We start from the raw sequence: 12,850 nt of genomic DNA, 5'->3' as shown, positions 1-12,850 counted from the left end.
AGTGGGCATCAAACGCTTTTCAGAAAGGTATTACAATCAAAACCTTGGCATTTCTTTTCATAACTAAAAATACCTAAGATAGTCAAAAAGTATCCCATTTTCACCCAAGTCGAGTCAATCAAAATACAACTTTGATCAAATAATGACGGAAACACCACAGTAATAAGATGATTATGCATATTATGTCTCCTCTGGACAGCCTTCTCATGCGGCCGACCCTCGCCCAGTTAGGATGAAAGAGGAATCCAGAGACACCTGTCCTGTTCTGACTGAGGTAATACTGTTACCATGGAAACTATCTCCATTCATTCCGTGCGGAGGCTCGGGTCAGCCGCGAGCGAGCTGCGTTGGACTTTTCTGATTGGACAAGACAACCCGGATTGTACCACATCTGCCAGATGGAGGGGGGAGGGAGAGACAAGGTTTTCGGGAAATAACCATGAAAGTCTGTTAATTTAAATATGAAATGTTTCGTTAAAATACTGCCAGTAGTGATTTAAAATTGAAAAAAGCAATTATCCAGTTCAGTTTAAAGTGGATTGTTAAATTCACCAGATGGGTTATACCATTTCGTTTGTTGGCATAAATCGGGGGAAAAAAATGCAATATTTATATTGCAATCACCGCCTCAATGTTTATCAATTCATTTAATTTTGCTGAAATTCTCGAATTGTTAAATGCATTTTTAAATAGTGACTTCACCCAACATAATTAAAAAAACATCCCCAAATTAGTGCTAATATTATAAACCGTAACTGTTGACACCGCCTGCACAGCAACATACGAACTGTTCCGTGTGCTAGCGTTGCCTTGCCGTGATTGGTGAGCGCGCCTGTCAATCACCCGCTGTGTAAACTTCAGCGAGGTGTCATTCCTCTTCCGCCTCCGCCTCCTCCGCGGACTGTAGCCTAGCCGCACTGTAGTGGCTGCACATTGAATGAAAGTCAGTCCTGCAGCACCACAAACTGAGGGGGGATACTTCCACGCTGACACCGCTTCCCACGCGTTTATACCATAGTTTAGTGTACGCGTGCATCGTACCAAGCATACGTGTAACGCGTGATCCAAAACACACAGTCAATATCGGTGGGGAAAGGTGAGTATTGGCCGAACCGATTTTCTGGTTGGACAGGTATGTTAGCTAAAAATGTGCTACGATACATTGTTTAGTTTCCTTCCTGTGCGTGTAATTTGATTGATAAATAGTCGCGTGCGCATCAACGCAGTCGAACAATTGTAGTCTGACGCCGCTGTTGCTTTTATAATGTCATCTTTCCAGTCTGTGAGAGTTCTCGTGCTAATGCTACTACCGGTGTCACGTTAGCCTTGGGAGCAATTACGTGTCTTTAAATGTGTTCCCGTCTGCGCTCGGCTTTCTCGGTGAGCGACGGGCGCGTTTTAGCCCGTCGCATTGTACTTGAAAAACATTCGGCGTATTGAATGGCATGTGGTTCGAAATGCGGCTCTCGATTTCAGTCGGGACGTGTATCTCTTATGGAGGTATCGCGTTGCAAGACTGTCAAGACAGGCTAGCTTTCTTTCCCCTCTGCGAAGTGACCGTGCGCGGCGCTTTATTTCAACGTAAAAGGAGAGATCTTACTGTCCCCCACACGTATAATCGCAGAATCTCGAGCAGATCTTCGTGGGTTTTTAGTGTCACGGGGGAAAACCGGTAGTTAATTCTGCATTTGTTTCATGGAAATGTCACATCGCTCCTCATGCTTCCAGAAAACCGTTAATGCACTCCAATTACACTTAAAAGTCTTTTACATTATTAATTAGAATCCCACTATAAGTATGGTAAATGCGCTCTTCTCTTTGATTATGTATGTGTTGTTATTTGTTTTTGTCATTTTAATGCGTCTTTCTTGTTCTGTAAAACACCTTAAATGACTGTATTGTATTGTTAACGCTTGTAATTGCAAGGATTTATTTTTTTTAATCGCACGATATAGTTAAAGTATTAAATTCATTGATAAATTGTAGCCTCAGCACATAATCATTACAATAGGGCTGTACTGAGATGAACGTTTAATGACTCGCGGTTAAATTGTTTCAAATGGCCAATGATAAGATTGGGGCTTTTTAATGGACAGGTCAACCAGCCAATCATCTGACAGACAAATGCAGTATGAAGCAGAGTTTTGACATTTATGAAATACATTTTCATTTTTGTGTGATAAATAGCACTGACGAGGAAAGCTTTTTTGTTGTATTCATTCAAGTTTTGTCTATGTTCGTGAACCGTAATATTGAGACACGTTTTAGGAAAATGAAATGTAATTGAAATGAGTGATTGTTTTATATGAGAGGGAGAAAACCTTGCAGAGTCTTGCAGTCTTGCATCACAATAAATGATTGGTTACATGATCACATATTAATCAGAGAACTGCATTTGCTTATGTAAATGATCCCTCTCGTCTGTACAGGACCAGGCTGTGTGTGTGGACATGATGCGGGCCACGGCTCGACTGCTCGCTGGGCTTCTTGCTGCAGTGCTGTTGCTGTTGGCAGAGCGGTGCTGGGCAGACGGCGGCGGCCCGAGTCTCGCTGAACGGGTGATCTGGGCGGTAAACTCCGGTGGTGAGGCCCATTTGGACATTCACGGCATCCATTTCAAGAAGGATCCATTAGAAGGAAAGGTTGGTAAAGGTAAGTTGTGGAGATTTCATACAGCTTGACCTTTTCGTCAGCTCTTACGGTGTAAAATAATTCATACATGTTTAAGCTTCAAAGGGAAAAACTTCAGTAATTTGTGAGTGCATACATGACTCTTCTTTTCTGCTGAATTCAGCCATGACTGTTTGGTGGTGTGAAGCGTTCCTCAAATAATCATTTTAATATGATAACTCCTTTTTATCATATTTATTTCTGAAATATATTTAAGTTTACTCCTGCTTGACCCGAGGGTTCACAACTCTATTCTGCTGTCAGGCGTGTTGGACATGATAGAACATTACAAATGATTGATTAATGTAACGTTCATCTAAAACTGCCACCTTGTCGTGGTTGACTTGGTTTGTGTGAGTCATTGATAGTTTACTTGCCAGACTTGTTTAAGTTAGGTTTGGGAACAGGGTTATGATGAAAAGGGTTACATTTAGGAAGAGCTTTTATGGTAATGGTTAAATCCCTGCTGTGTGACTTTATTAAAAATAATTAGTTATTAATTGTATTGTTAATTAGTATAAATAGTTTTATTGTTTACTGTGAGGGGGCTTGCATCTCCACAGACCTGACTCTCACTTGGGCTTGAGATGGGCCTTTATCTGCGGTAGTTGTTTGGTTTCCTTGGCTGTAATATTCCACTGTGTGACATAAAGTATTCTATGGAGAATGTTCTGAAGTATGGCTTTAATTTTCCATTTCCGTGGAATGATGCAAATGACAAAAAAGTCTGAAGCATAAAGTCTGAAGCATAAAGTCATAAAACACCATAGTAGAAGACTCTCCACCTCCATAAAGTGCTGTCTTTCTTTATGTTGATGAAGCAGTTTGGGTTTGTTTTGTGTGTGTGTTGGTAATAAATTAATAGAAGAAAACCATGGCTATAAAATGGATAAAAATAATGGCTTTGGTCTGTTTTTTTTCGATGGTAAAAGTTTTTCATGCAGTTCCATGATAACCAGAGGGTACGACAAAATGACAGTTGTTGCCCTCGGTGGTTCTATAGACACTGCCTTGAGGTAAACCAGAGCCTCTCGTATTGGTTCAAGTGAAATTAAATGCTATTGACACATTCTGACTGAGTTAACTTCAATTACTGCTTCTGTAGTTTTTCCTTTCGCTGTGAAAGCTTGACATAAGAGTACGTTTTTATGAGTAAAGCTTGTTGCGATGTAGCTTCCTCCTGCAGATTCAAACTAATAAGGAGTCAGCGCAGAAAACCACAGCTCTGCCTCTTCTGCACAAAGGGGAAGCGGGCGGTGATCAAATCTACTGTGACATTCTGGCCGTTGTAAAAATCGAATGATATTGCAACTTAACAAAATGACGCGAATCATCCTAAAAGTAGTTTTTCTCTTTATTTTTATGCTACTAAACAAAAGCACTGCAATTATTTTGACTAAGGCACAGTATTGCCTTTAGAAAAAAATTGCAAATACAAATGTAGAATGAGTTAACCTTGAAAATATAAACATGATGACCAGCGGATTTGTCTGAAAGGAGGAAGTCTGAGATTTATTTACATAGAAACTTGTAAAACTGGTTGGATGGTATTCAGGGGCTAAACGACCAAGGCTTTCCTCACATTTAAGTAAAGAATGACCTGAAGAACTGTTTAACACGCAGCCATCATTATTCACCGCAAAATATTTTTTTTATATCAAGTTTTTTGGGATTGTTACTCTATTGCGTAGGTTTCCTCTGAGGGCCATGGTTTTTAAATTAATGTTTAATGCATCTACATCTGATTCATTTTCCTGTCAGCGTCTGATTATGGGCTACGTCTGCCGATCCTCCGGTCGAGTCCAGAGGACCAAGTTTTGTACCAAACGGAGCGCTACAATGAGGACACATTTGGATATGATGTTCCCATTCGAGACGAAGGAGACTATATACTAGTTCTGAAGTTTGCAGAGGTTTACTTTGCACAGTCGCAACAAAAGGTAATCTTAATATTGAATACGTTTGTGCTTTGTCTTCTCTGTCCACTCTTTTGTCATTATATATATATATATATATATATATATATATATATATATATATATATATATATATATATATATATATATATATATATATATATATATATATATATATATATATATATATATATATATATATATATATATATATATATATATATATATATATATATATTTATTACATTACTTTGTTATTGCAGGTTTTTGATGTCCGTATAAATACTCACACAGTTGTAAAAGATTTGGATATCTTTGATCGAGTAGGCCACAGCACCGCTCACGATGAAATAGTTCCTCTTTCTATACGGCGGGGAAAGCTCAGTGTCAAAGGGGAGGTGTCCACATTCAACGGCAAGCTCACTGTGGAGTTTGTCAAGGTAAATCTGTTTTATTCTGAATGTGGTCATTGTTGTACTCGTACACTCTTTGCTGCGTCAGTGACAGGCTGGTAGTCCTCGCGTGGAGGCCATGCAAATTACTTGGCAACAGTGACGCCTTTATATCACCTGTCACGAGTAGTATTTAGTCTTTATATTTAGACTCTCTGGACAGAACTGTGAGGCATGCATAGGGAAATACCTGTGTGGATATGAAATTAATATAATCATAATTTAGTCTACCATATGTATGTCGGCGTATAATTAATTATACAATACAATGATGGGTGGTTACCAAAAAAAACAACCCGATGGGCTTAACATATAAAATGCATATAATAGTCACCGAATATTTGTGTGTTTTATAAGATGCTGAGATGCACAACAAAAAGTGCAGTTACTCGAAAGCAGATTGTTTTAAACTGTTTTGAAAAGAAGAATATTTTTTTTATATTTAGAGTGCTCTAATGAAATGTCGTGTTGGCTATGCATGAAATTCATTATTAAAGACAAACATTGTTGTTAATAGAACTGCAGACAAATTGACCCATTTGAATTTGATTTTAATGCTTTTGCTTGGGAAAACGCACTGTGAGAAGTTTCTATGGCCTGACCCCAAATATTATTCACAGAACTCTCTTGTGTAAACGCAGGTTCAAGTTTAGTTTCGTGAGTACCAGCCCAAGCAATATTACAATAATTTGCTGTATTTCCCTAGAATACATATCCTTTTATTTTTGTTCTTATGGACCTGACTTGAAATTTGATTAAACGTATGCTTTTGTCTTTCAGGGTTATTATGACAACCCAAAAGTCTGTGCTCTCTATGTTATGAAAGGGACACTAGATGGTAAGTTTTAACATTTGCCTATAAACGGCATATTTATTTCTATCATTACAATACTAGTATGGATGCCTGGTGGTGTTTGGTTGAAGCTGTAATGGATAATTGGCCGCGGTGATAAAACATTTTACATTTTATTCGACATTGCACAGATGTACCAAAACTTCAGCCTCACCCGGGTCTGGATAAACCCGAGGAGGGAGAAGAAGAGGAGGAGGAGGAAACTGAGGGAGGGGAGGAAGGGGGAAAGAAGAAAGTCCCCGCGGGCGCAAAGGCCAGGGTCCAGTCCGGGCCTCGAACACCAAACCCGTACGCGGCCGACAACAGCAGCCTAATGTTTCCCATTCTGGTCGCGTTTGGTGTTTTCATACCCACATTGTTTTGCCTATGTCGACTGTGAGAGACTTAAAACGGACTATGACAGAAGGGAGCAACGGGCACCCACGGCAACGCAGGTGGAGCATACACGCGGGACAAGAAGGCGAAACAAAGGAGGACGATTTCTTATTTGGAAAGCCACTGCAGGAGGATTCAGACTCTGCAATCAAAGGTGAATTGTGGGAAGTGTCGTCCGCGCTTCTTGCGACCACGTCCACCTATGCTCACCCTTTCTGTCATTTACTTTTTCACTCGACTTGGTGGGGTTCGCTCCTGCCCGGTCATTTTCAGCAGCTTGCGGCGTTCGGGAGTGACTCATCTGGGCCTGAAAAAAGGTCGATGTATTTTTTTTTTTTTTTTTTTTTGGGACTGAGTGTAGCGAGAATCTACACTTGGATCAACACTCCTGTTCAACATCTGGTCGACACCGAAAAGAAAAAGAAAAAAATTGGACGCAGAAAAAACGCTGCTAAGAAAAGATGGGAAACCAAGCAGTAAGTGTACGTGCGGTTTGTGTTCAAGGGGCTTTCTCTGTTTTGTTGAATATCTGTTGATTTGAGTTAATTTGCCATAAAATCTTAAAAGAGCTACCACACTGCTGTTGAACCAGCCCTTTACCTGACGGGTCAATCCGTCAGACGTCATCTTGCCTTTATCGAAGTATCGGTTGTGTCTTGCTTGTTTCAAATTTATTTTTGATGTAGTAATTTGTTCCACCAAATACTGATGTAGAGCTGTTACTCTTGGCAGCCTTGATTTATTTTCCCCTCTGAAAGACATTGATGAATGCATTTAGTGAGAGGCAAAGTTAATGTGCCATTAGGCCTTCGGTCCTCTGAATTGCTTGTTTTTTCTCCCCCTAAATCTCTTTTCTTTTGTCTGCCTTTTTACTTTTCCAAATGTCTATATCAGTTGTTTACTTTTACAAATCCTTAGTAAATATTGTATTGTATATTTCTATTATGCCTTTTTAAAATGTTGAAGTCAATGAAATTTAAATTCACACATATTTCACTGACTTGGAACATTTATCGAACTTTGCAAGAAATGCTCTTTAAGTAGTTAGAACTATCCCATATAAAAAAAAAAATCTTAATGTGCCATGATTTGAAATATATTACCTATGTATATTTATACTTAATTATCAACTTGATTACAAAATTGGTGCTAATTTTTGCCACACTAGGGCCACCTTCAAAAAGCACAATATCAAAAAAGATGTTTACCAGGGAGATGCTCCTGTCACATTTTGTCCTTCATTTTAAATTAACGTAAATCTATGTGCATTTGTTAGTGTACTCTGCAAAAGTCTTAGTCAGTTTTTAGGTAGTTTTCACACTGGTTAGGTTGACGTAAAGGAGCGATTGTTGCAGTGTGAACATGGCAGTCGCAGTTCAGAGCGCTTGGATAGACAAATGTATACATTATTTGTATTGTTATTGGCCTTTAAGCATACCCGTGAGTACTTTGTCGTCATGTTTAGGGGGGGAAAGGGGTTAAACAAATTAGGCCAACTTCATGTCGATGTTTCCCACACAAGGAACCAACGTTTGGTTCCACCTACTGGCAGCAGAGGGAATTACATAGGTGACATGCTAACGCAGCCAGATAAAATGACATCACACATCTGGGAAATGCAGAATGTATGTTTTTGACGAGAGAACAACATTATTTAGTGGAAATATTGGGTTTTTGTTTTCCATAATGCCTCAGAATCTTTTGTATGAAAATAATCAATCTACTAATACTATATAACTATCAAGGCTACAAAAAACAATACTTTTGCAAAGTAGCATATATTTATATTCTATGTTCAAGCCATTTACTTCTGTTGCTTTTTTGTAAGTGCTGCCTTTGGACAAGGATCTTATTTAGCGGCCGAATGGTTATTGTCAAATGCAGAGTTATGTTGTGGTCCCTCCTGTCTGTCTCTTACCTTTCCTAATGCCTTGTTCTGGTCCAAGGACGCAGTTGTAACTTTGCCTGTTTCACTAATGCGTCTTAAATGTCCCATAAGACTCCTTCCTGCCTTTTGAATATTGCTGTATCCCAAATGCAGTAGCTGAGAAATGGCCATGGACCTCTTCCTTACTACCTTGTGCAAAAAGACGGTGCCAGAAAGTATGTATATTAGGGTTAGTTTTAAATTCAGCACCAAAGTCACTATGTTTTGTCCGTTTGATGGAGGCTACACGTATGTGTGTATATAAGGTACAAGCTGCACTAATACTGTGTGATAAAGAATGCGATCATCACTTTTATTTTGTAGTTTTGGGGAATTATACTTCTCATGAGGCTTTTTATTTTGAAGAGAAGCGGTTGTTGGTACAGTATAAAATGAATAGGCTGCAATAAAATGAAATTGGATAGATTCTGAATAAATGGGTTCTTCCATTCTATTATAGTATATAATTTAAATGAATGGGGCTTGTCTGGAGATTTATGATCCACTTGATTTGTATGTTTGAGTTTTCTTCCTCAGGATCTTGCTTTGTTTGATTTTTAAAACTTGATATTTTATTGGTGTGTTTTTTGCACTGCCTCATGTTTTGTTGAAAAGAAATCTTGTCATTTTTATGTCTCTGTTGCCTTGAATTATTGAATACATGGCTTTTCCATCACTCGCCTTGGTTCTGTTGGCTGGCATCAAAAATGTTTTATTCCATCACGTTAAAAGTTTGCTCTTGCTTCATAGTCTCAAGTCTTCAACAGTCGGATTGTAAAAAGAAGCATTAATTGTGTTAAACTGATCATGAAACATCTCTGAGTAAATAAAATCTCGAGTAGATATTTTGACTAAGTTAAGACAAAAAAAACTCAACAATTGGAACTATTTTACGGTTAATGGCTTTTGACGTCACACATTCTCCTTTGGGCTATTTTACATTTACAACATTTACATTTCTTTCATCTTGTATCTTTTCTATAACTTTGGAAGGAGCTTGAGCAGTTCGGATACACTAAATGACTAGAAAGTTTGATTCATCTGAATTTGCAGACCACAAACAGCATTATGAGAAGAATATCTTAATGTGTTCCTGCAGCAAGTGAACTGACATGTATTCAACTTTCTCACATGTGGCATATTATCTGCAAAATGGGCAAATTCTGATAAATCCTGTCTCTTTTTAATAAATGTGCTATTTTATCAGAACTAGTGGTGGTTGATTGAATGCAGCATTGCTCACGTTTGTAAATCCTAATCATAAAATGTATATAACCCTCAAGTGTTGGGAAGTAACTGAATACATATACCGAAAATGCGTCTTCAGAATACTAATGCTGAGTAACTATTCAAGTCCCACTCTTTTATTTGGTGGCATTCAGAAGAGTTTACTCAAATGAATATATTGTGGTATTTGATAGTGTAATTTCGGGGGTAGACGGCATACTAATGCTGACAAAAACATTTCCTTCGCTTATAAGGGATAAACACAAAGCGGTTTCGTTGACCCTACATAGACCTATATTCAATGTGAAAGTATTCCGATTACGGCAGTTTGATTAAACCATGTAGTGGAATGTTTTTAATGCAGATAATTCAGTATTCTGTAACAAACTATTCTTCCCATCACTGGTTTAGAAGAAAGTGCATGTTTTGCACAAATAGCTGATGCACCTGTTTGCTGTCCTACAGCTGAGAGAAGGAAGCATACTAACTAGGGCATTCATTATTTGTGCTGTTTATCTCAAAGAAATGACTAAAACCCGCCCCAGGTTTTGTTAAGATTCTGTGCATTGTTTGAGACCCGACTCCAATCCAATAACATCATACCAGTTTTTAAAGCAAATGAGTGTCTAAATCAGTAAATCATTTGAGTGGGAAAACGAAATATCTGGATTTGTTGAGTGACTCAACACTAGCAGTATTGTAGACTTCCAATGTTGAATACAATATGTCTGATGTTCAAAAAACATTGTTTGACATGTTATTGTCACGAACACGAGGCATTACAAGAAGTGGTTTTGAAATTCTCATTCTAGAGCTACTTGTGTCCTTTGTTAGAGCCGGCAGTGTGTACTCAAGTGACACTTCAAATGCAGCAGAACTACAGCGCTTCTACTGTCTCGACTATGTTTAGCAGAATTGCAGCAAATGCACAAGCTTTTGTTTGTCCAGGTGCTGTTTTCTCTACCTTTCGTACCAACTGTGAAAACCACGTCTCAAAATAGCAGCTCATATCTGAGTCTTCACAAAGCAGAACACAGCTGAACAAAGTGACTGCATCGTCTCTGCTGATAGAAGTCACAACTCTGCATTTTTGTCATGAGCCACTGTTGGGCCCCTTCTTTTAAAATAACTGGAAAACGTGTATTAGTATATCACAATTTATACAATATATATTTACAAAACATTACATTCATAAATTAAAGTAAAAAAGTGCATGTATTTCTCTTCATTTGTGCTTCCATTGGCTGTATTCCAGTCATTATTTGTAATAGAGGGCTATGAACGGGGCGTGTGAGACGTGAACGTGGCTGGACCTGCAGGACAGACCACAGTCCAGGACCAAACCCAAATCTAGAGCTCTCGCAGCACCAACGACAGCCACATCACTGTCTTTGTGGGCTCTTTCTCCACGACGCATGTTCCCCAGACTGAGTCCCGAAGAAACTGTACCCCCAGCAACATCTTGTAAGCCTTTGATAATAAATTGTAGGTCCACTCGTATCTCCGTCACGTTTCCTCGAGTTGAAGAACTGTACCTACAAAAGACGTACAGGTTACAGTCATGTTTCAGTCTCAATTCCTGACCGGTGTGTGAGGTGAGGTGGTTACCTTGTGGGGAGATTGCGTTTGGCCAGTGATGGAAGCACAGGCCGGACAGGAGCGTGGTGTGGGTTGGAGAGCTGCAGGTGAAGCTCGGTCCTCGTCACGGTCAGTGAAGAAACCTCCTTCAATAAGAGAAACTCCACATCTGCCTCTGAAAAAGAATGAGCAGGGAGATGAGTGGAGAGAAAGGTTGCTTCCTTTTGAATTGGAAAGATCCTTCAATGTAAGAGATACTAAAGCCTGAAGAACATCCTTTGATTGACTCCCAGATCTGACTGGCCTAATCTGTCAGCAGGACATCTAACTGCACTCAGAACATAAGCCAGCTCAGGCTCATTTGTATGCAGATAACTTGTCTAATGGCAGCTGCCATTGTTTTGTCTCAATTGCCTTGGCACGAAACTACAGACTGAAAATGTGAAGTGCAGGAAAGAGTCTTTTTATCTGTTAAGTTGTGACAAAACAAGTGGGCCCAGGTCTTGTTCCTGACAAACGGGCTGTCGTGAATGCTAATGGTCATGGAGTGAGTGGTTGGAGTTACTCTTACCTCCTCTGAGTCGCCCTTGAATCCCTTTGACGCTTCGGCAGTGGACTTTTTGTTGACAGCAGTGATAAACCCTGCGCACCAAACTGAAGAGGGATTTCCCCGGGAATACAGATCCACGTGAGACTCCGGGTGAAAAGGGCCGCACTCGCAGAGGCAGCGGTAGCACGTCGTCCTGAGGCACTTGGGTGTTTTCAATCCAAGGCGCCGTGAGCTCCGCGCAGCGCTCGCGGTGCGCGCTCGTGATTCCGCGTCTCCATCGCTTCAACACGTTCGCGCGTAAAGAACCACGTTCATCAAACTCCAGTGTAGTCCTGCGTGACAGGACTCGGCCATACACTCCTGTGTCACTCGTGATGACAGTGACGAGAAATAAAACAATCCAAGTGAGCGCAAACATGGTGAAAGCTCAAAATGTGGACGCTCTGTAGTCGTGTGTGCGCCAACTCTCCATGTGCGCCTCTCGGGCCGCGTATATAAGCCCAGCCACAATGGCACATCTTCCCACTTAGAATTTGAATCCTGACCCTGCCCCTCTTTTGTGTCCGTGCCCCTAACCACCTATTTGCCCCCCGCGGCTGACTTTAAAATGCGCTTGCATAATGAGGCGCCCCGAAGGGCCGTGGGCTCCTCTATTCACATTCACCTACAACTAATGACTGTAATTACTTCATGTTTGGACCATCAAGGGCGACCCTATTTACAAATGTGTCATAAAAACAAATACTATCACGTGAAAAATACGATATTACAAGAATGTGTTTTCAAACGGACACGCTCTGGTCTGAGGTCTGAGTGCGGCCACAGGATGTGTTTAATGACTGTGTTTTATTATTGATTTACAAAAAACACAAAACATGTCCAGTATGTGAAGGAGGAGAGTGAACTCCTTTCATCACGTTATGGCACCAATGCTACAGTGTAGGCTCTAAAACCTAGACCCAGGCTTACAAATAAACAATGCATTAGTTTATAGAGTAAACTAAATCCTTTTTGTTGACTTAATATGGAATAAATAAGACAATACTTGAGAATAACAAGTATTTTACACAGTCTTCAAAAACAGCTGCTTCTAAGTTTGCAATCTTGTAGAGGTTTGTCTAGGTTTTCTGCTCACTATATTTAGACAAAAAAAACACTATTTGAACACAAAGCTACAACTGAATCTTTTTCTACAATTGAACACAAATATCTTAACTTAGATGTTCATGTGCCATTTGTACTCATCATGCACAGGACACTTACTATAAAGCCACATATTCAAAATTGGAATGAAAATGTATT

General features: G+C 39.7%; 2 protein-coding genes across 2 annotated transcripts; one reads left to right on the top strand and one right to left on the bottom strand.

Annotated features, from left to right (window-relative positions):
- The first annotated feature begins 885 nt into the window (after positions 1–885).
- mlec (malectin) lies at positions 886–8,869 on the top strand. Its single transcript, XM_072432869.1, has 6 exons — positions 886–1,096; positions 2,430–2,652; positions 4,432–4,610; positions 4,850–5,026; positions 5,819–5,876; positions 6,023–8,869. Exons 2-6 carry the CDS (start codon positions 2,451–2,453, stop codon positions 6,268–6,270), a joined length of 864 nt encoding a protein of 287 aa, XP_072288970.1. The 5' UTR covers positions 886–1,096; positions 2,430–2,450; the 3' UTR covers positions 6,271–8,869.
- A 1,674-nt stretch (positions 8,870–10,543) lies between these two features.
- LOC140346961 (uncharacterized) lies at positions 10,544–12,673 on the bottom strand. Its single transcript, XM_072433252.1, has 3 exons — positions 11,570–12,673; positions 11,029–11,173; positions 10,544–10,955 (listed from the first exon to the last, which is right to left on the bottom strand). The coding sequence occupies exons 1-3, from the start codon at positions 11,964–11,966 to the stop codon at positions 10,679–10,681; spliced, it is 819 nt and encodes a 272-aa protein (XP_072289353.1). The 5' UTR covers positions 11,967–12,673; the 3' UTR covers positions 10,544–10,678.
- Positions 12,674–12,850: the final 177 nt, after the last annotated feature.

This window comes from Eucyclogobius newberryi, unplaced genomic scaffold (assembly GCF_026437365.1).
Source record: "Eucyclogobius newberryi isolate DKJ021-1_F unplaced genomic scaffold, fEucNew1.0.hap1 SCAF_6, whole genome shotgun sequence".
NCBI lineage: Eukaryota > Metazoa > Chordata > Actinopteri > Gobiiformes > Gobiidae > Eucyclogobius > Eucyclogobius newberryi.
This window is presented reverse-complemented; position numbering and strand designations above follow the sequence as displayed.

Coding starts and splice junctions, on each gene's coding strand:
- LOC140346961 (XM_072433252.1), bottom strand. CDS start 11,966: ATGTTTGCGCTCACTTGGATTGTTTTATTTCTCGTCACTGTCATCACG. Junction 11,174..11,569: donor TCAAGGGCGACTCAGAGGAG/GTAAGAGTAACT, acceptor ATTCTTTTTCAG/AGGCAGATGTGGAGTTTCTC. Junction 10,956..11,028: donor AAACGCAATCTCCCCACAAG/GTAACCACCTCA, acceptor CGTCTTTTGTAG/GTACAGTTCTTCAACTCGAG.
- mlec (XM_072432869.1), top strand. CDS start 2,451: ATGATGCGGGCCACGGCTCGACTGCTCGCTGGGCTTCTTGCTGCAGTG. Junction 5,027..5,818: donor TCACTGTGGAGTTTGTCAAG/GTAAATCTGTTT, acceptor TTTGTCTTTCAG/GGTTATTATGACAACCCAAA. Junction 5,877..6,022: donor TATGAAAGGGACACTAGATG/GTAAGTTTTAAC, acceptor GACATTGCACAG/ATGTACCAAAACTTCAGCCT.